This window comes from Salvia hispanica, chromosome 4, assembly GCF_029641045.1.
Source record: "Salvia hispanica isolate PSC_SH4W2 chromosome 4, Shi_PSC_v1, whole genome shotgun sequence".
Taxonomy (NCBI): domain Eukaryota; kingdom Viridiplantae; phylum Streptophyta; class Magnoliopsida; order Lamiales; family Lamiaceae; genus Salvia; species Salvia hispanica.
In genome coordinates this window covers 13194467-13215866 of record NC_142695.1, presented here as the reverse complement: position 1 = coordinate 13215866, position 21400 = coordinate 13194467, and the positions used below count along the sequence as shown (strand labels likewise).

General features: G+C 38.7%; 2 protein-coding genes across 2 annotated transcripts; one reads left to right on the top strand and one right to left on the bottom strand.

The window, feature by feature from the left end:
- Positions 1–16193: 16193 nt before the first annotated feature.
- On the top strand, positions 16194–17076 carry LOC125196914 (uncharacterized). The gene has a single exon (XM_048095579.2). It carries the CDS (start codon positions 16223–16225, stop codon positions 16811–16813), a length of 591 nt encoding a protein of 196 aa, XP_047951536.2. The 5' UTR covers positions 16194–16222; the 3' UTR covers positions 16814–17076.
- A 635-nt stretch (positions 17077–17711) lies between these two features.
- Positions 17712–20811, bottom strand: LOC125194684 (cation/H(+) antiporter 15-like). Its single transcript, XM_048092927.2, has 3 exons — positions 20599–20811; positions 19300–20295; positions 17712–19034 (listed from the first exon to the last, which is right to left on the bottom strand). Exons 1-3 carry the CDS (start codon positions 20806–20808, stop codon positions 17763–17765), a joined length of 2478 nt encoding a protein of 825 aa, XP_047948884.2. The 5' UTR covers positions 20809–20811; the 3' UTR covers positions 17712–17762.
- Positions 20812–21400: the final 589 nt, after the last annotated feature.

Sequence of the window (21400 nt, the reverse complement as noted above, 5' to 3'; positions counted from 1 at the left end):
CTAACACCGCTATCATCATCAGCAGATGCCACAACCTTGCCCTTCCCCACACGTTGGACGCCGGGCTCCATCTGACTGATGTCATACTCATAAGTACTAGCCGACAACGACAAGTCTACCGGGGTAGTGGTGGGCCCCATTTCTAGACTAGGAGCAACATGTTGCTCGGACGATGCTGGTAAGTATCAATTGTTGGACGCAACAAATTCTTCCAATATGCCGTTGGTCGCTGTTAAACCACTCCATACTAGAGAAATTGATATGAACAGAGATGAGAGAGAAATTGGTGCGAAGAAGAAAATGTTGTGAAATTGATATAAATAGGCAAAAGACGATTCTTTACAAAAAAATATGGGGTCTGAGTCTGGCCCGAGCGCTCGCAACGGGATGCATTCCATCATCTGCAACGTCGGGTCGGACGTCAATTAGACGCGCCCTCAGGCCCCTCCACCGGCCCCAGACGCGGCCCAGGCCCGACCTCCCTCACCTACAACGGACGCAGGCCGAGCCGTACCCTAGATGCGGTCCACCCCGGAGCACTGCAAATGGCCTAATAGATCAAAGATCCTCTTAGGTGGTGTTTGGTTCATTCAATAAGGTAATAGTAACGTACAATATGAAGAAGTCAAAATGTAGTTTAATTAAGATTAAATTAGTTATAGGGTTGAGGTGAGATGGACAATCATCAGATAATCAATGTAATCTTAACATTATGAAGATAATATAACATAAATGAAAATTCCAGTTGTATGAGATGAACAACATAGTGGAATGGATGAATATCCTCAAAAAGCATTTCGAATGACTTATTAGAATACTTATGTAACAATAATCACACAAACAATATAGGAAATTCCTAAATCAAGTAATTGTGTAAAAAATTATTATAATATGATTATGAATGATTGAAAACGGTACACGAAAGATGAATAGCATACTTGGTATACCTGTGTTGATAAAGGGTCTCGCGGAGGAACAGGAACAAGTTCATCATCCTCAACAGTTGCTTGTTGATGAAGCTGTTAGATAGATGAGATAAAATCTAGAGCAATGGTTATAGAATTGAGGAAGATAAAAGAGAGTAAGATGTTGGGAAAGTGGGGACGATCAGTAGACATGGCATAAATATGGTTGGAGAGACGGAAATGTCGACGAATAGCGGACTGAGAGGGAAAAAATTCTTAATATGGTCTGTAGGGATCAAATCATTTAATTGTTAGAGTTTAGTATACTGGAAAAACATCTTTCGTATGCTTATATATGTAATAACTCTTCTATCCATTTTTACCATTTAATGAGAAAGAATATTTTGTTACAATGTGTTTTGCTTATGGGTTATTTATGTATTTATGAGATGTTGAAATATGTTTTCCATTTAAATACATAGTTTAAGCAAAATGAGTCTAAGTCTTCTACACAGTAGACAAGTTGTGAGCGGCGTTCACAGTAGGTAACTTGTCGGTTCTTGCAGAAGGAAAACTGTTTCACAACCTAGATAGGCTTTGACTACCTATCGTGAAAGGTTGCGACGTCAGTCCGAAAGTTTCCTTACCTAAGGAATGAACGACGTCGGTGTGGTATAGCACTGAAATGATCAAACAGTAAGTTAAGTCTTTCTTGGCTATTTACTGAAAGACGAGGTCTCGGTGATTATAATTTCTTAATCATTGTTGACATAACATTGAGCATATGATATTAATTAAAAACTACTTTGACTTATCATATGGTGAGGGTATTTAGTTGCCCAAGAATCCTGATAGATTGGGTAGTGATCATTAATGTCTAAGTGGTGCTAGTATTGTTATTGCAATGAATCGTGTGCTGGGAGTGTTAGGATTGGTATACTGAAAAGCATATTTCGAGCATGTTGCACGGATAGAATTGTTTGTATACAATAAATTCTACAATCTACTTTTAACCCAAGGCGAGAAGAAGTAATTTTATCGCATTGATGTTTGCTTGTGCATTTATAAGATGTTTCTCAAACATTTAAATGTATAAGAAGCAAATAAGTCTAATTCTTCTACATAGTAGACTGGTCGTGAACGACGTTCACAGAAGGTGACGCAGTCGGATCTTTGTAGAAGAGAAATAGAATTTCACAACCTAGATAGACTTTGCTACCTATCGTGAAAGGTTGCAGTGTCAGTCCGCTTGTTTCCTTACCTTAGGAAATAAACGACACTGGTGTGGTATAGCACTGAAGGATCTAACAGTTGAGATAAGTCTTTCTTGCTATTTACCAAAAGACGAGGTCTCGGTGATTGTTATTTCTTAATCATTGTTGACATAACATTGAGCATACGATATTGATTATGCACTACTTTGATTTATCAAATGGTGCGGATTTTTCGCAATCCAAGAATGCTGATATCTTGGGTAGTGGTGATCAATGTCTAGAGGTGCTAGTATTGTTATTGCAATGAATCGTGTGCTGGGTGAGTCCAGTTTGATAATATCCTCAAGAGGTGTTCGAAAAGGGTTTTATTATTCAGAAACCCGGCCGGTTGGAATTTATTCCAGAATAATAAATAAAGATTTTGAACTAGACAACTCTTGAAAAAAGATTTTAATTAATTAAAGTCAAATAGCAGACTTAAATTAATTAATGGATATTTATATCTTAAACACGGGAAATAATAAATTAAAGAGGTAAAGCCCGGATTACTCGTAATTTGGGATTGGACGGGCAGTCAATATTATTTTACTGTAGTGGCTGATTATAATATTCTGTTGGACTTGTGTTAAATTGGGGCTCAATTTAATTAGTAAAAGTCAAACGGGTTTGGCCCAAGTCCAACTTTCATGGATCCCTAATCTGGCCCATCATAACTCTATATAAAAGGAGATTAGAAAGAAGATTAATTAATTTTTAATTGATAATTTTCCTTCTGCTCTCTGCAGTGAACGATTTTTTTCAATTTTTTCCCGATCTGAAATTCTAACTTCTTTCTAATCAATCCCTTTTTTATTCTGACAAGCTTTGTCCACCCAAAGGTCATTATCTGAGTTCGGGATACAGATTAGAAGATTCATGGTCGAATACGAAGATCTTCATGTGGAGAAGGAGCAAGCAATCGTCGATTCTTTGGAGAATCAAATCGGTAACCCTAATCCGTAGAATATCATGAATTAGGGTTTAATTCCTTAAAGCATGATTTATGTGCGTTCTTGTATGCAATTTTGATTGTTTAACATGTGGTTAATTGATCCCATAATCAGTCAAATAGATCTGGATGCATGATTTATTTGTTTATGCATGACTTCCGCTGTGCAAGGGGCACCAATCCCCAGCAGAGAGAGGCCAGTCTGATAATATCCTCAAGTGGTGTTTAGAAAAAAAGGTTTTATTATTCAGAAAAATTGTCAGTTGGAATTTATTCCATGATTAATAAATAATGTTTCTGAACTAGACCACTCTTGGAAAAGAAATTAATTAATAAAAGTCAGATAGCAGACTTGATATTAATTAATGGATATTTATACCTTTAACACAAGAAATGATTTAATTAAAGAGGAAGTCCCGGATTACTCGTAATTTCGGTTTGGACGGGCAGTCAATATTATATCTATAGTGGATGATAATAATATTTAAGTTTGGACTTGAATTAAATTAGTTTTAATTTAATTAGTGAAAGCCTGAACTGAGTCCCAATCTAATCCTCCATAGATCCCTGGTCTGGCAAAAAATAATTAACTTAATATAAAAGGGAGAAGAAGAGAAGACATAATTAATTAAGCGATAATTTTCGTTCTCTGCGATCTGTAAGAGAGTGAAATTTTGAGATTTAGGGTTCCTCAACCTAGAGATTTCTGTCTTCAATTCTTCTCCGGTTATTTAGGATTTTACAAGCTTTGCCCACACGAAGGTCAATCTCGAGTTAAAGGGAACAGATTAGAAGATATGTGGTTGAGATAAATTGAAGAAGGTGATTGAATTCAACTCTTGAATTCCTACGGTATGTTTTATTTAATTGCGTATATTCAATACGATTTGTGATTATATGCTTGTTTGAACATGATTCTAAGTTTACAATCTGAAAAAGCATGCTTAGATGTAAATCTTTCAATCAAACTAAATAGATTTTCGCTGCAAAACCAACATTAATTACCGGGACCTCTTTATAATTACACTGCTACTGAGATGGCTAATCTCAGAAGATACAAGCCGTAATACAAAAAGAGTATACAAGATTTACACACTACGACTAAGTATAAGTAATACAGAAGAAAAAACCCTAGCTACTATCTAATACTCTTCTGCATGAGAATTCCAGCTAAGCCACCGTGTTACCTGCACAAGATACACAAGTCAGTAAACGTAAGCAAGATCATCTCGGATCTAAACAAGTACAAACCACAGAGATCAAGTTAGAAGATGAGAATATGGCTCAGGTTGCACACGCAACTTCACAGGGCCAAAGACCTCCTTTATCTTCACCAACAAGTCACAAGGGAGCATCGCGAGACAAATCAGACCCCAAACCCTAGGGATCTACCGATTGCTACTTCGCTCAGACCAACTACCACACGAAAATCACTATCACACCTCAGATCCACCTCCGGAACCACTAGAGGTCACAAGTCTGTCAGATCACAAGAAATCGCCCTAAGTTCTTCACTCAATCGCCACAAATCAGAACTTAACCGTTCAATCTTGTGTCGAACCGATCTATCAGCACAAGGTTGACAGATCTACACTCTTAACTCACTCAACCAGAGGGAGAGAGTCAGCGGAGAAGAAGATCGGCGAAGACCAAAGATGAGAGATAGAGAGAAGTTTCTAGAGAGAATGAGGAGTACAAAAATATCCAAGAGAGAAAGAGAGAGAGTATCGTATGAATGAAGGAAGGGATAAAGGAGAATATAGTTTACACTCAGCAAACAAACACAACCATCAATCCAACGGCCAGGAGTTGTGATCCTCGTGGAGGTGTCACGCGGCAACATTCGGTGGCTCCCATGTAAGTAACAAGCCTCAACATGTTGGGCCACTCAAATAAGGATCCGAGCTTAGAATTAATTCAGCCCATTCGATTAATTCTTCAAGCCCAATTCCAGCCAGGTCCATTTATCTCACATATTCCACCTATCTCACATATTCCAGCCTAAACATATCTCACATTCTTCAAGCCCAACTCTATATATACGGCTCGTTAAATTTCGTAAATTTGAAACGTATAAATTCAATAATTGTGATTTTATTTTATTTCGGGAAGTCCTAGTGGAAGTCCTACATTGTGCAGTAGGATGGGAAGTCCTAGTGACGTGGCAGGAGGTTTTTGTGGGAAGTCCTCTTGGAAGTCCTAGTGGGAAGGGCGCTACCGGAGATGCTCTAAGCACAGAAACAACATAAGCAATATCAGGCCTAGTACTAACCATCAAGTACATCACAGAACCAATAGCATTTGCATGGGGAATCTACTAGACATATATCTACTAAGCACAGAAACAACATAAACAATATCAGGCCAAGTACTAACCATCAAGTACATCACATAACCAATAGCATTTGCATAGAGAATCTTTTTCATGGCAGCAATATCATCATCACACTTAAGACAAAGATCTTTACTCAGTAAAAAATGCGCAGCTAAAGGAACAGAAATAGGGAATCTTTTTCATGGCAGCAATATCATCATCAGACTTAGGACAAAGATCTTTACTCAGTAAAAAATGCGCAGCTAAAGGAACATAAACAGATTTAGCACCAACTATATTAAACTTTTGAAGAATCTTATGCACATAAGGCTCTTGGTGAAGCACCAGGATAGACTCCTTTCTATCCCTGAAAATATTAATCCCTAATATTTTCAGAGCATCACCCAAGTCCTTCATGTCAAAGTTCTAAAACAAAGCAGTTTGCATAGACTTGATAGACTTTATACAGGGTCCCATAATAAGCATGTCATCAACATAAAGCAACAAGAACACATGAACATTACCAAGATTTTTAACATAGATGCATGCATCAAAGGTACTCCTAACAAAGCCTAACTTTTGTATACAAGTATTGAACTTGATGTTCCACTGTCTAAAGGACAGATTCAAGCCATATAGAGCATTTTTCAATAAGAAAACATGATTGGGAAACTTGGGGTCAACAAATCCTTCAGACTGTTTCATGTAAATAGGTTTAACAAGATCACCATGATGAAAAGCAGCTTTGACATCCATGTGTTACATTTCCTAATTAAAGTAAGCACATAAAGCAAGAATAAGTCTGACAGTAGTAAATTTCACAGCAGGAACAAATAATTTGGTGTAATCTACCCCCTCTTGCTGACTAAACCCTTTGGCCACTAATCTGGCCTTGTACCGAATACCATCTATCTCATTTTTCAGCTTATAAAGCCACCTGCAATCAACTACAGAAGCACCAACATGTAAAGGAACAAGAATCTAAGTATGGTCCCCTCCGTGGCTCTGATACCACCGTAGGGATAGATCATTTGTGATACACTAATTATCAGGACCTCTTTTTAATTACGCCGCTACTGAGATGGCTAATCTCAGAAGATACAAGCCGTAATAAAAAAAGAGTATACAAGGTTTACAGACTACGACTAAGTACAAGTAATACAAAAGAAAAAACCCTAGCTGCTATCTGATGTTATTCTGCATCAGAATTCCAGCTAAGTCACTGTGTTACCTGCACACTAGATACACAAGTCAGTAAACGTAAGCAAGATCCTCTCGGATCTAAACAAGTACAAACCACAGAAAGCAAGTTAAAAGATGAGAATATGGCTCAGGTTGCACACGCAACTTAACAGGCCCAAAGACCTGCTCTATCTTCACCAACAAGTCACAAGGGAGCACCGCGAGACAAATCAGACCTCAAACCCTAGGGATCTACCGATTACTACTTCGCTCCAACCAACTACCACATGAAAATCACCATCACACCTCAGATCCACCTCCGAAACCACTAGAGGTCACAGGTCTCTCAGATTACAAGAAATCGCCCGAAGTTCTTCACTCAATTGCCACAGATCTGAACTTAACCGTTCAATCTTGCGTCAAATCGATCTATCAACACAAGGGTTTACAGATCTACACTCTTCACTCACTTAACTAGAGGGAGAGAGTCAGCGGAAAAGAAGATCGGTGTAGACCGAAGCTGAGAGAGAGAGAGAAGTTTTTAGAGAGAAGGAGGAGCACAAAATATCCAAGAGAGAGAGAGAGAGTATCGTATGAATGAAGGAAGGGATAAGAGAGTATAGTTTACACTCAGCGAACAAACACAACCATCAATCCAATGGCCAAAAGTCGTGATCCTCAAGGAGGTGCCACGCAGGCAGCAATCGGTGGCTCCCTCCGGTATTTAACGGGCCTCAACAAGTTGGGCCACTCAAATAAGGATCCGGCTTAGAATTAATTCAGCCCATTCGATTAATCATTCAAACCCAATCTCAATTAGGTCAAATTAGAAGACCCATATGTCGTATGTAAACACGCATGTGCATAATGTGTGTCAGTTAAAGACGTGACATGCCATTCTTTTTGAAATATATCAATCTGCGTCTCATTTTGGAATTTTGTTTTTTGGCGCAAAAACATGTGTTGTAAGAGTGTATATCACGTCTATTGTTGTTTTATTATACTACTCCATATTTTTTTATGGGTGATTGTGATTCTGAGTTTGTATTGAAATGGAAAAATGGTCCAACTCCTAGCTCTGGGTATAATATATGATCTACCATGTTTGTAAGCTATTATTATTGATGCACTTTTTATTAGCACTAAAAATACTTGCAAGTATACAGGGTAGAAATAGTATAGTTAATGGTCAGTATCGGAAATCGAACACAGAGAAAACAATCACAAATTGTCTACCTTCTATTAAGTTTCTTCCACTATTTGAAAAACCGAAAGATTTTTGGAATTTTGAAAATAAAAACTTTAAAAACAGAATTAAACAACTTAAGCAGATAACACACAGAGATAAATCAGATAAGATAAGGGAATTCCAGGGATGTGCTTTCACAGTTATGGTTATACAAATTCCAACTACAACACCCAAGCACAATTCTTACTTCAGTAGGACGAGTCGCCTAAGTTTTGCCCATGCGGTACAAACGTAGATTACTTCACTAGGGGCGTTAATCCTAGATTTGTTACTCCCTAAAGCTCCTAAGACCCTTGAAAAGTCCCCACTCTCAGTTTGTCGTTTTAAGGGAAGCTAATTGTAGTGTCAACTAAGTCAATCTAACTCACCAACCTCCTCTCATGATTATGTAGCAAGTCTATTAGATCATCACAGAATGTGTCAATCAAACGTGAAGCAATTATCCTGAACTTTGAATAGAAACAAAGTAAAAACAAAACGGATATTAAATAAAAAGGAATTGTATAACCAAAATCGTTACTAACACATCTCTAAAATTCTATGAATTTAGTTACACATGGTAGAATAATCTAAAGACATAGTTTTTAGGAAAATCATAAAGAAAATAAGAACTAAATCAAATAAAATCCTAAGATTGAATCCTTGTAGCCTTAATTTTTTCTTGAATCCTTCTTCAAAACCCTTGCACTTTGATGAACAAAGATGAACTCTCAAATATTATGCTCTGGAATTATGCAGCAAAAAGAAGATCCTTGTTGAAGAGGTTTGAGGGAGTATATATAGCCATAAATTTGAGCATCCTTAATTAAGGCAAAAAGTAGCCAAGTATGGTAAATCTTGGGGAAAAAATAGATCAACTCTGTGCGTCGCGTTTTTCCAGCGGGCCGCTGCACCTTGGCCAGCGGTCGCTGTGGGTTGATTCGTAGCCTCTGCCTCTTGAACAACAATCATCACGTAGCTTCTGGATCTCTTGGAACGGTCGCTGCGCACACCCCAGCGGTCGCTAGGCGTGTTCATCTTTTCAGCACAACTTTCTCGGAGCGGACCGCTATTGGCTTAGCGGACCGCTGGACGTCTCGAAAGCTCTAGATTTCCAACTTCGACTTTTAGCTATCTTTTTAGGCTCAAATATGCACATTTCTCACAAAATACAGCAATATACTAAAATAGATAAAAATCTGCAATTAATGGACGTGTAGTGCAACTTTGACACTCAAAACGGACCAAAATATGGCCTTAAAATAGTGCAAAATCCGAGTGTATCAATTATAGAGAATGTAATGATAATATCACGTGATGATAATATCATATTATCAGTTAGTTTCAACGGTATGTGAATATTTGGAATAGATATAGATGCACGCATGATTAGTTTAATATATAGATATCTTGTACTTAGTGGAACAAGGATCACTTATACAGCTACACTAGTAGATGATAATTACATAGAGTATATGTCTGGTGTGGCTGAAATCTAATAGTCTAAAAAAAATCAATCGGTCAATGCTCATAAGTCATAACAAGGGATCAGACAGATGCCACCAAAGATGTCTCAATTGAAAGGGTTGGCAAAAATGATTAATAAAACGTTGATGGATCGTGTTAGATGCATTGTATTGGAGTTAAAAACTTCCTTAATCAGTTTGGGGAGAAGCTTTATATGTTGCTGCTTTTGTTATTAATCTGAATACTACGATTGCTTTGCAGGGTGATGTTCCAGAAAATGTTTGGACATGAAAGAATACCTCTTATGATAATTTGAGTGTGTTTTGTTGCAAAACATATGTTCATTTTCCTAGAGATAAGAGGTCAAATTTAGATGCTAAAGCAAGACAATGCATCTTCTCCCTGGGTGATTTTATCATCTTATTGATTTATGTTAATGATATGTAAGTGTTTTCAGAATTTCTTAGTTGAAGCATGAGTTGAGCAAGTTCTTCAAAATAAAATATTTGGGGCCAGTGAAGATAATAATTGTAATAAGCATATCAAGAGATAAAAAAGAAGAGAGATTGTGGCTATCAGAAGAAATGTACATTGGCAGATTTTAAATGGAGAAGGCTAAGCCGGTTATCACTCTATTGACGACACATATGAAGTTGAGTAACAAACAGATTCAATCCATTGCTGAAGAAAATGAAGAAATAAATAATATTCCTTATTTTTCTAATATTGTTAATCTGATGTATGTTCAATACCCAATTTAGCTCATGCAGTTGGTTTACTGTGCATAATTCTCTTCAATAGAGCATTGAAATATATAGTAAAATGGATTTTGAGATATCTTTGTAGGTACTCCAAATTTAAAGCTTGATTTGGAGATGGAAAATTCGTACTCACCGGTTATATAGATTTTAATTTGACTGGAGATGTAAGATGTTGATACCTTAAGGTCTACTTCAGGGTTCTTGAATACTTTTGCAGGAGAAGTTGTTCCTCTGCAATCTAGATTGAAAAAATGTGTAGCTTTGTCGACAAAAAAAAGCTGAGTTTATTGCAACTACAAAAGCGTGCAAAGAGATGTTACTCCCACCGTCCCATAAAAATAGGCCAATTAGGATTGACACAAGTTTTAATACACAATTGGCAAAGCAAGAGAGAATGAGAAAAGTAGTTGAAAGTAGTTGAAATTGTGTAGTGGATGGTGGGACCCATAAATGATAAAGTAAACGTATCACGCCTGCATTTTCTAAGGATAGAAAACACGGTTGATCGCGACTAGGGGAGGATTAAAGAAGCGGGGAAGAAAGGGGGAAAAAAACACAACTCGACTATAGCTCGGAATAAATGGGAAATAGCTCGAATAAAGTCAGAGTATCTCAACAATCAACAACTCAAAAAGAATATTATCTCAGCAATACAAGAACTCAAAAGAATGACAACTACTCAGCGGAAGCATTCGAGAGAAGGAATATGCCACGTGTGAAGACATGACACATTCTGAACATCTAAATATTGAAATTTCTTCAACGGCCTTGCTCAACACCCACCGCACTCATCACAACTCAACCTGCACATTTTTAAAACATATGCAGAGCTGAGTACTTGGTGTACCCAGTGAACACATGCCAAAATAATTTCCATAAAATATTGCGTCAACATTTAAAAGTGAACTTGGGGTTTTAAAAAAGACCGAGTCACCAAAATATATACTCGTTTAGAAGTATGGCCACACAACCCATTTTTCTCTCTCCTCATACCATATATGAACCTCATATGTGAAACGAGAACGTGGCCACATTCTCGATCATCAGACCGGCCAACTCGAAAGATAGCGCATGATCCCCTTTGTGTACACTAACTTGAATAGAGACTCCCTCCCTAGACAAACCGAATTCGATTAAAATCATAACATCTAGTAGGGACTCACTCCCCACTAGGCGATCATATAGGCACATCCTCTAAAATAAAATACGGCATGACACAATATATTTAGAATTTAAGCACATTGGAATTTAAGCACATAACTCATATAACCCTCCACAATCATGTAGGATAAAACGTCCACCTTATTCACTTAAATCCTCAACTTTATCTTTCTGTTCCGTCCTCAAATGGCGTGCAAAAAAAATCTCCCCTCGATCTTATTTTGAAAATTCTGAAACCCGCGCACTTCGATTAAAAGCAGCCAGACTCTTTAACAAAAATCCAATCCCTTACTCTACTAGTTGCTGGCCCATGTTCAACACAACCAACTCCATTATTTCCTTGGCCCAACTTCTAATGTTTAAATATTGGCCCAAACAACAAAACTAAGAATATTATATCTCTTCTTCTCTTCTCCATCTCCTCTCCGTCTACTCTCTCTAAAAAAAATCTCCAATTGAAATCAACACAGCCCCATATTGAAATCAACAGTCACTTGATTCCTTCTATTTTTTTTTTCCTCTTTCAAATTCTGTCGACATCTCCGATCCGAAATCAAAAGAGAACTCTCCTCCATTTCTCCATCAATCTCGCGGCTGAGTTCCTCCTTTTCTCTCTCGCATTGCAGCACCGCCGTGAGTCGCGGCTGCTGTTGCTGCCACTGCCGGGATCGCCACCGCTGCACTCTCGGAGTTTCATCAGCCCGCTGCTGCTGTTCATGCGAGCCGATTTGGGTGAGTTTTACTATTGGAGTTGATGAATTTGTTTGAAGGCTACCGCTCTCTATCTCTCGGTTTCTCTTTGGGCTTTGAACGAAAACAAATCTGACTTTGGTAAACTCTAATCTCTTTTCTCTAATTCAGTTCTTCCATACTTCTCTTCGCAGGAAACTGATTTGAGAGGTAGAATGCATATATATATATGTAGGTAGTTGCCGATTCATTCCTATTTTTCAGGTTTCGTGACTCATGGCCAGATTTCTTGGTAACAGATTTGAGGGGAGGAATATCTCATGCGTTTAAAATCAGAGTCAGGCTTCTCCAAACTGTGGACTTCAAAAAATAGTTCCACAAAGTGAATTGGGCTCGGAAAAATGAATAAATTGGGATAGAAAAAGAATAATTGCTATAGGCCCAAAAGTAAAATCCTTCTATCGATAAAAGAAGCAAAGACGAAAATTTTTCAGATGCACAAACGACCTCCTTTCGAGAACAAATAAAAAGATAGAAAAAGTCGGGGTGTTACAAAACGAGAATGAGAAAAAGATAGCCATAAATGGATATGAACTATTTATGTGTGATAAATGATAAATGAAATATGACCTATTTCTATGGGACAGATGAAGTATATTTGAAGAGGTTCTAGAACTTGGTTACCATGTCATACTTGTGATAGTCAAAGTGCAATACAAATTGCAAAGCGTCCTACTTTTTCATTCCAAGTAAAAATATATTGATGCGAGGCATCTTTGGATACGTCACGTGCTTAATGAAAAGTTGATTGAACTTGAGAAAGATCATATGGGTGATAATCGTACTAGTATGCTGACCAAGATTTTGTTAGATGTAATTTTGAAGTTTGTTGTTCTCTTTCTAGAATGACAAGATCCTCCACATAATAGTGAGTCGGCAGATTTGTTAGGTTATACTTTCTCGTCCCATTAAAGATAACTCACTTTCCTTTTTTATTTGTCCAAACTAAGATGATCCACTACTCAAAATGGAAACATATTTTTTTTTACTTTATTATCTATCTCTTACTTTACTCTCTCCACTTCACACACAAAATAAAGTTGCATAAATTCTCATGCCACCCAAGGAATGAGTCATCTTCCTTGGGACGGAGGAAGTGGCTCTCAACTTGTGGAAAAAGACCCAAATGGAACTTACCCATTAAATAGGTCAAAGGAAAACATATTAAAACTACCGTGTAGGAGCCATGTAATATTGAGAAAAGTGAGAGAAAAACATGTAGAAAGAAAGAAGAGAAAAAGTGTGTTGTTCAAGTTTCCTACAGAACATAGTATTGGTTTTCATCATGATCGGAGGTCCAAACGTTGTCCGATCGTCCCCGAAATTTTAATCGGAGGTAGATGACTTGCCAAACTTCATTCGGACCAAAGGAAATTGAGTTTGAACGGTTAGATCTTAAGTTATTAATATTTGAACGTGGCTACCAATGTTTTCGTCTACTCATACTTTGAAGTTGTGTTTATTGTCTAGTACCTTCGTTGTATTGTTAAGACTGGATATCATTGTAAAATTCTTGGTTGTATTCTCTCCTTGGTGATCGAGGATTTGGCAGATCAGTAGGTCTCATGGTTTTTATCTCTTCACGTTGAAGAGATGAGGAGTGTTCCACGTAAAATCTTGGTTTTGATATTTTCTGATATCACTTGTTATTATCTCATTGATTCAGCTACATTAGAGCATCTCCAACCATTACACTAAACTCAAACCTATTGATTTTACTCCAACCATTTACACTAAACTCAAACCAAAAAGAATATTCTCCACTTATTTATCTTTCATACTTTTCAATCATGCCTATATATTTTATCTAAATGACACACTAATCCCCATGACACTTTGTTAATAACTTAACTTAAATTAAATAATATAATAAAATTTATTAATCAATATAATTATATAAGAAATCTATTATTTATTAAATTAAAGATCACATAATTTTAAAAATTTAAATACAATAAAAATACTATAAAAAATATCACACCTTAATGTTTTCCTATTGTAGAATTTCCATACTGTGTACGTATCATTTTAATGATTAACAATTATTTGTTATAATTAATAGCATATTTAGTTTGATACTAGACATTAGACGTATTGGTTTAAAATAAATAATTCTTGATATTGAAAAACAAAACCTACCCAATTATATACTGACTCTTTCCAATTATATATATGTAGTATTATGATTAATATAAGTTTAACTAATGAATAAAAATGTGTATTATATTAATACGGGTCATCCCACTAATTAACTAAGTAACCAAATATTAATATAATTAAATTAGGTTAACTAATAGAATCATCTTCTTCTCCACTGTTCTTTTCCACGCCGCACTGTTCTGTAAGTTCTTCTCTCTGCATTTTAATTTCTCTTCCTTCCTTTTTCTTTCTATTTTGATAAATATAAAATGATTTGGACTTGAATGTAATAAACTAAAAGTGTTTGATAATTGATATGGATTTAGTGTAAACCTAAATAGGGAGGTAATCAATTGCTAACTAATTACCAATCCCAAATTGAGACCAATTTTCAACCATTAGATTAGAAGATCTTGTGGTTAATATAATGCCAAGTGTAATATATTTTAAATTTAAATAATTATTAATTAAATTAAAAGGGTATTAATGTCAAATCCTATATATAGTAATTATAACTAACTACTTTCTCTCTCCTCAAAATCATCTCAAATCTTTAAATTTACGTAACTCTCTCAATTTAAATTATTTTTTCGCAAAAAATATATCAAATTAAAGATAATTTAATAAGGATTCCAACGAGATCTCAATTGCATATGTTCCGACGACGTTCGGATGATGAAATTTGATATTTTTTATTTTAGTTTTCGTAAATGTTGATACTCAGATTTTTATCAACAAATACATCAAAAAATCTCAATAAAACCATGTAAAAATCTCAATAAATATGTGTTGATATTTTCTTGTACTAATGTTGATATTCTTATATCATATTGTTGATATTTGTAATACACAATGTCGATATAAAAAAACACTCACGAAAATTATCATATGATAACATAATGACGATATTACCCTTTTGTTGATATTTTGTCTACTATTTATTGAGATTTGTGAGCTTTAATCTCATCCACTCATTTTAAAATCCAAGGGTGGAGATTTAGTCTTGATTTTGGATTAGGGTGCTATAAGCATTAGAATAAGACCCAACCTAAATATGTGTATTTTTTCTTCAAAAACTTATAATAAGATTGGTTTTCTAGTACCTTGAAGGAAATATTCTACTGCATTTTAGGTTTTGCATTACTGTTGGAGATGGTCATAGTTGTTAGTCTATTGTGCTTCTAAGTTCTAACGTATTCTTGTAAATTGGAGAGATTTATTTATTTGTTGCGCTTAAAATTAGACCACTCCTCCCAACATGACGTCGCTCTCTACTCCCGTGTAGTTTGTTTACATATAGAACTCGGACATAATTGCTTGTGAAAGAATGCACCTACACTAGTACATTTTGGTATGCTGTATAATCTTGTGGCTAAGAAGTGAAATAGGACGAAAAGTACCCTTTCTATCTAGTTTCCTTATTATAGCTTTAGTCATTTTCATGTCACTGTTTTGAACGTCAAATGAATAACACAATAAGACGCATCCTCAAATTGGCATGCATTCTCATTGAGTACCTACTTAATTACATAATAAAACGCCAAGCTCAAATTAGCATTGTATCCAAAATTCGTTAAAATAGATGGGACCCGGCTAAATTCCAACCAAATTTTTACAAGCAGTAAAATATACTCCCTCCGTTTCATGAGAATAGAAACTTCTAAAATATACTGATTTTAATGCAAAATTGATAAAATAAAAGAGATATAGAAAGAAAGTGTGTTAAGAGTGTCCACAGTGGTTTGACAAGCCGCCTCCCGCTGCAGCCCCCCTTCTCCCACAGCCATGCCCTCGCCGCGGCTTGTCGGCGCCGCACAATAGGATCCCCGTCCACCGCCCCCCCTCTCCCTCAGCCACGTCCACGGCCCTCCGTTTCCGCTGCTATAGGGAGCCGCGGCTCCCTATTGTGCACGCTCTAATGGAAAATGAGTCTCACCTTATTAGATGAAGAGAATTTTCCTAAAATAAAAGGTTTTTATTTTTAGAGAACGGATCAAAAAGAAAAGAATTTCTATTTTTAAGGGATAGAGTAATTAAGTATCAATAAGCCACACAATATATCTCTATAAAAACCTAATCCCTTCAACACTTTTGCATCAACAAAAAAGTAGCCATGGCCACTAAGAGAAACACATCACTTGCCCTTTTGCTCTTGCTCAACCTCATATCCTTCTCCTTGACCACTGCTTGGACATACCCGATCCCAAAACCAGGTTCAAGAACTTCACCGAACCCCAAACCGCGCACCCCATCTAGCCCGTGTGGAGGGACTCCATCGGGCGGCAAGCAATCCGGGAGTCCACCGGGCCAGGCACCTGCGACTCCACCGAGCAAGCCACCTGCGACTCCACCAAGTCAGCCACCTGCGATTCCACCGAGACAGCCACCTGCGACTCCACCGAGCCAGCCACCTGCGACTCCACCGAGCCAACAACCGGGAAACTCATCATGCCCTAGAGATGCCCTAAAATTGGGCATCTGCGCCAACGTGCTCGGCAACCTTCTTAACGTGACCATTGGAACGCCACCCGTGACCCCATGCTGCACCCTAGTCCAAGGGCTGGCCGATCTTGAGGCCGCCGTCTGCCTTTGCACTGTGATTAGGGCTAACATTTTGGGCCTCAACATTAGTCTTCCCATTGCTCTCACCTTGCTCCTAAATGTGTGCAGCAGGGAAGTCCCGAGGGACTTCCTCTGCGCTTGAGCTGCGAACTTAATTCGTTCATTTGAAGCTTGAATTTTATGCTTATTAATCAAGATTATGTGTGTGGTTTTACTAATGTTTGTGTGTTTTTATATGTACTGTGTGAAGGAAGACTTGAATAATGTTAGTTATTGTGTCATGCAATTTGTGTATGGGATCTCTTGGTGGTCTACTCCTAAGTTGGAACCCCAAGGAATCGAATTGAAAATGTCAATCGTTTTATGATGCAGTTTATGAAATTAATTACGTTTCTTTCTTGATTATTTTTTATAATACGGATAATTTTACTATTCGTCATTTCGTATACGTACGCGATCACATGTGCTAACGCACACACGTATCGAGTTCATGTATGTGTAAAGAGAAACTAATGCTCAAAAATTAGAGTTTATAAAACAATGCACAAAATTCAGTCAAATTTGAACCAAATGTCGATCCACGGAGAAGAAATGATTCTTTAATTCTAAACATAACGAAAAATACAGTACATTAAAGTAAAGAACTCTATGCGTTAAAAAGTGTTGTAGCTAAATAGTGAAAGTTATAAAAGATCATATAAGATAAAGTACAAAGAGATCACTATTAGGACTGGACTAGGAAAATATTATAGGAATAGTTTGGCCGATTTATAAATTTTATGAGTGAAATAATAAGAAAAAGGAAGAGAAAAAAGAGAAAAACATAAAAATCTCTTATTCCGAAAAATTTGCATGTCTCAATTCAATATTTTGAAAGGTCAGCGAATTTAATCGCAAATTTCAAAACGCAAGCGACCATTTTTTTCTAAAATCTCGGTTGGGAATATGTAAAACGGAATGTAGAATTTCATTAATATAAACTATACATACAAACCTTCCTAACATTCATCTATACAAAATTACTAAAAAAGTTACTCCATACAACAAGAATCCATGAAAAACTTCATTCTGATTACATAGCTAGCCAGCCATCACGGCTGCGTAAGCCCCCTCGGCGAGGTCCGCCGCCCCAAATCAAACGGCCGATCATGGAGCTGACCGGGACTATCCGGTGTCCCCGCCGCCGCCTCCCCAAACACCTCCGCCCCCACATACTGCTGCATCACCAGCACCGAACACGTGGCCGCGAAATCCGACGACGCAAGCAAATCCCCAATCGCCCCTAGCTCCGGGCACTCGCTCCAATCCGTCAGCCCCGCCGTCAGCGGCGACGTCTGCCCCTCCCCTCTCCCCACTATAAACAGGTCATGAATCACATCTATCGACCTTATCGCCGCCACCGTCTCCTCCCCATTGTTCACAAACTTCTCCGTGTAAGTAACTGAAGGATCGCTCGAAGTCTTCGCTCTAAACTGGTTGATAAACTCCGCATCCATCTGCTTCTCCCGATCGTTGTCCGTGTCCACCGTCAGGACCTCCCGCCCACTCTGCGCCCGCCCCGCGGCGTCGCCGCCCTCCCCTGGCGTGAACCGGAGCACCGTGAGGTTTATCCCTGGGTGCTCCAATATCCGGGAGGCGTACGCCAGCGCCTCCCGGTCGTCTGGGCCGCCAAAGAACAGAACCGCCACGTGATGGGCGATCTGGTTGGCGGCCAGCCTGTTCGACCCGGTGAGGCCCCGGTCGACCAGGATCCCTATTGAGCATGGCGCGTTTGCCAGCACGTTCTGGTTGATGGTGCGGAAGGCCGGGTTCGTGGCCTCCATCCCACCATCAACCGTCTGCTGCTTGTGGAAGGGGATGATGACCAGAGCAACGCGCTTGTCCTCCGCCACCTCGCATATGTCCTCGTGCATTGTCGAGTAAGGCGAGATGGCGGTAAGGGGATTGACCGATACGAACCCTACGTTCTGCTGGAAGTTTTCGAAGGCGTGGATGATGTGGTCGGACTGGGCCTGGGTTCGGTTCAGGGCAGGCCGACCGGATTTTCGGGCTGTGTGGACTATGAGCATGGCCGAGGAGCGGCCAGTCAGCTCGACTAGGTGGAGGACGTACGTGCAGATTGGGGACTTCTTGGTCGGGTTGGAAGCTTCTAGAAGATTGATGATGGTCGGGACGTTTCTGGGAGTGTGCACGCACACCAGGACACGGAACTCGCCATCTGGTTTCGTTCTCTGTATGGTCCTTCTCTTGTACGGTGCGAATTTCTTGGCAGGTTTGTATATGGATGTCACGATTGGACTGATGACGGACGTCATCACGGTTGCTACAATTACCATAATAGCGAATGCTTGGTCGTCCAGAACCTATATATATAGGGATGTGATCAGTGGCCAACTATTTGCTAACTGCTTACTATGTCAACAGTCTAGCCTATGTTATAGATGTCAACATGAAGAGATTTGTACGCTAACTAAATTTCTTTTACATACAACTGTCTTCGTGTTGACATCTATAATAAAACAGTGCATACGCAACTGAATTTGGTTGTCCAGAACCTGTTATATATACACATGTAACAATGAATAGTGCATACACAACTGAATTTTGGGCACAAAATCAGCAAAATACCTTCTGATCTTTTCCGACATTGAGCACGATCATCTCGATTAGACCTTTGGCGTTCATGAGCAAACCGAGCGTGAGGCCTTCGTAGAACGGGATCTTGTAGTAGAGAGTGACAAGAAGCGTGCCTGCAACTTTACCGGCACAGGCAAGAACGATAACGACAGCTAGAATAGCCCAAGTGCTGAAATCTTTTATAGAAGAGACGTCGGTTTTGAGGCCGCTGATGGCGAAAAATAGGGGCAAGAGAAGGCCGGAGACGAAATCCTCCAACCTCTCTATAAGAGTTATACCAAGAGGCCCATTTGGGATGACTAAACCAAAAACAAAAGCACCGAACACAGAGTGTGTGCCAAGAGCATCAGTAATGAAACCCGAGATCATCACTCCGGTGAGTATGAGGCAGATGTAGAATTCACTAACGGATTCCCCCTCCGGTGAGTTCCCTATCATCCGGCAAATGAGAGGCCTCACAACACACACACAGAAAACAACAAACATCACACTCGACAGAATCACCCAGAGGGAAGCCAGAGACGCAGCCTCGTTCTCTGCTAAGGCGATGGCAAAGGCTAGCAGAATCCACGCGCACATGTCGTTGATTAGAGCCGACGACATAGCCAGCCTCCCAATCTCTGAGTTGAGAAGCTTGAGCTCTGCGAGGATGCGAGCCAGAACAGGGAAAGACGTGACAGAGAGGGCCACCCCGAGGAAGAGTATGAACGTGCCTAGCCTCACAAACTCGGACTTCTCGTGCAGAACGAAAGCAAAGGAGACGCCTATGAGGAATGGGAGGATCATGCCTGCGATCGCGATGACCAGCGCCTTCTTACCAGTGCGCTTGATCACAGTGATGTCCATTTCCACCCCGATCAAGAAGAGGAAGTAGAGTAGGCCTACATTCGCCATGGTTTCGAGAACCATGACACTCCTTAGTGGGAATATCGTGTCTGCGAACTTCTTGCTTCTTCCCAGTACGGACGGCCCTAGGATTATACCACCCTGCATTTAAAGAAAGCAATAAACATCACAATACTGTCGGACTAGAATGTGTGGGGCCCTTGGGGTTGGGGTTTCAACTTTTTTGCAATAAGAAAGCAGTAAACATAATAAATATGTCTTACCAAAATAGTATCATAAATAAATATGGTATGTTCTAACTTCCAAGAAATGCAATATATACTTAGAGACTTACATAAATAAATATGGTACTATGTTCCAAGAAATGCAATATATACTTAGAGACTTACATAAATAAATATGGTACTATGTTCCAAGAAATGCAATATATACTTGGAGACTTACAAGGATCTCGGAGATGACACGGGGCTGACGGAGGGGTTTGAGGGCGAAGACAAGGATACGGGTGGTGACAACGACGAGGGTTAGCTGTAGGATGAAGAGGGGGAGGGAATAATCGAGAGGGTTATCGCCTTGCCAAATTCCATTCGTTGTGATCATCGTTGGAGCGTAGCATACGATCATCTGATCCGTTCGGTTCGTGGAATCCGCCATTTTTGCTACCTCTATGCGTCTAGACCTTTCAAAGTTTTTGTATATAGATAGTCTCTTTTTTGTTGTGATGAACTTGTTGAGATCTTTCGATATAAATAGTTAAGTGCTAACGCTTTGTCGTTGGTCTCAAATCACCTGCATTCTTCATTGTTGTTGTAATAATCATTTCGGCATTCGAAATTGAAGGAGAAAGTCGACGTAAATTCAAGAGAACAACTAAAACTGTATCTGTTTTAGTCATTTTTGTGTAAACGATTTTGCTTTGGGAAGTTGTGGATTGTCTTGAGCGGTGGTGAGGATATTTAGCGTGGTATGTGGGAAATATCTATATTGGGAAAGGTGGTTGAATCAATTTAGCAATGGATAAAAATTTTGATTGAATTGTCTTCCAGAAAATATGTGAACGTCTTGGACTATAACAATGGCTTATTACTAAACTCTACCGAGATAGTTAATAAATCCATGTATAAATTAAACTGGTGGAAATGCAGAAATTACAATAGGTCTCAACTCCAATCCTCGTTCTATTTTAATTAAATTGTCTCGTTTGAGGCTTGAGAAAGATGATCGATCATGAGAATAAATAAAACCT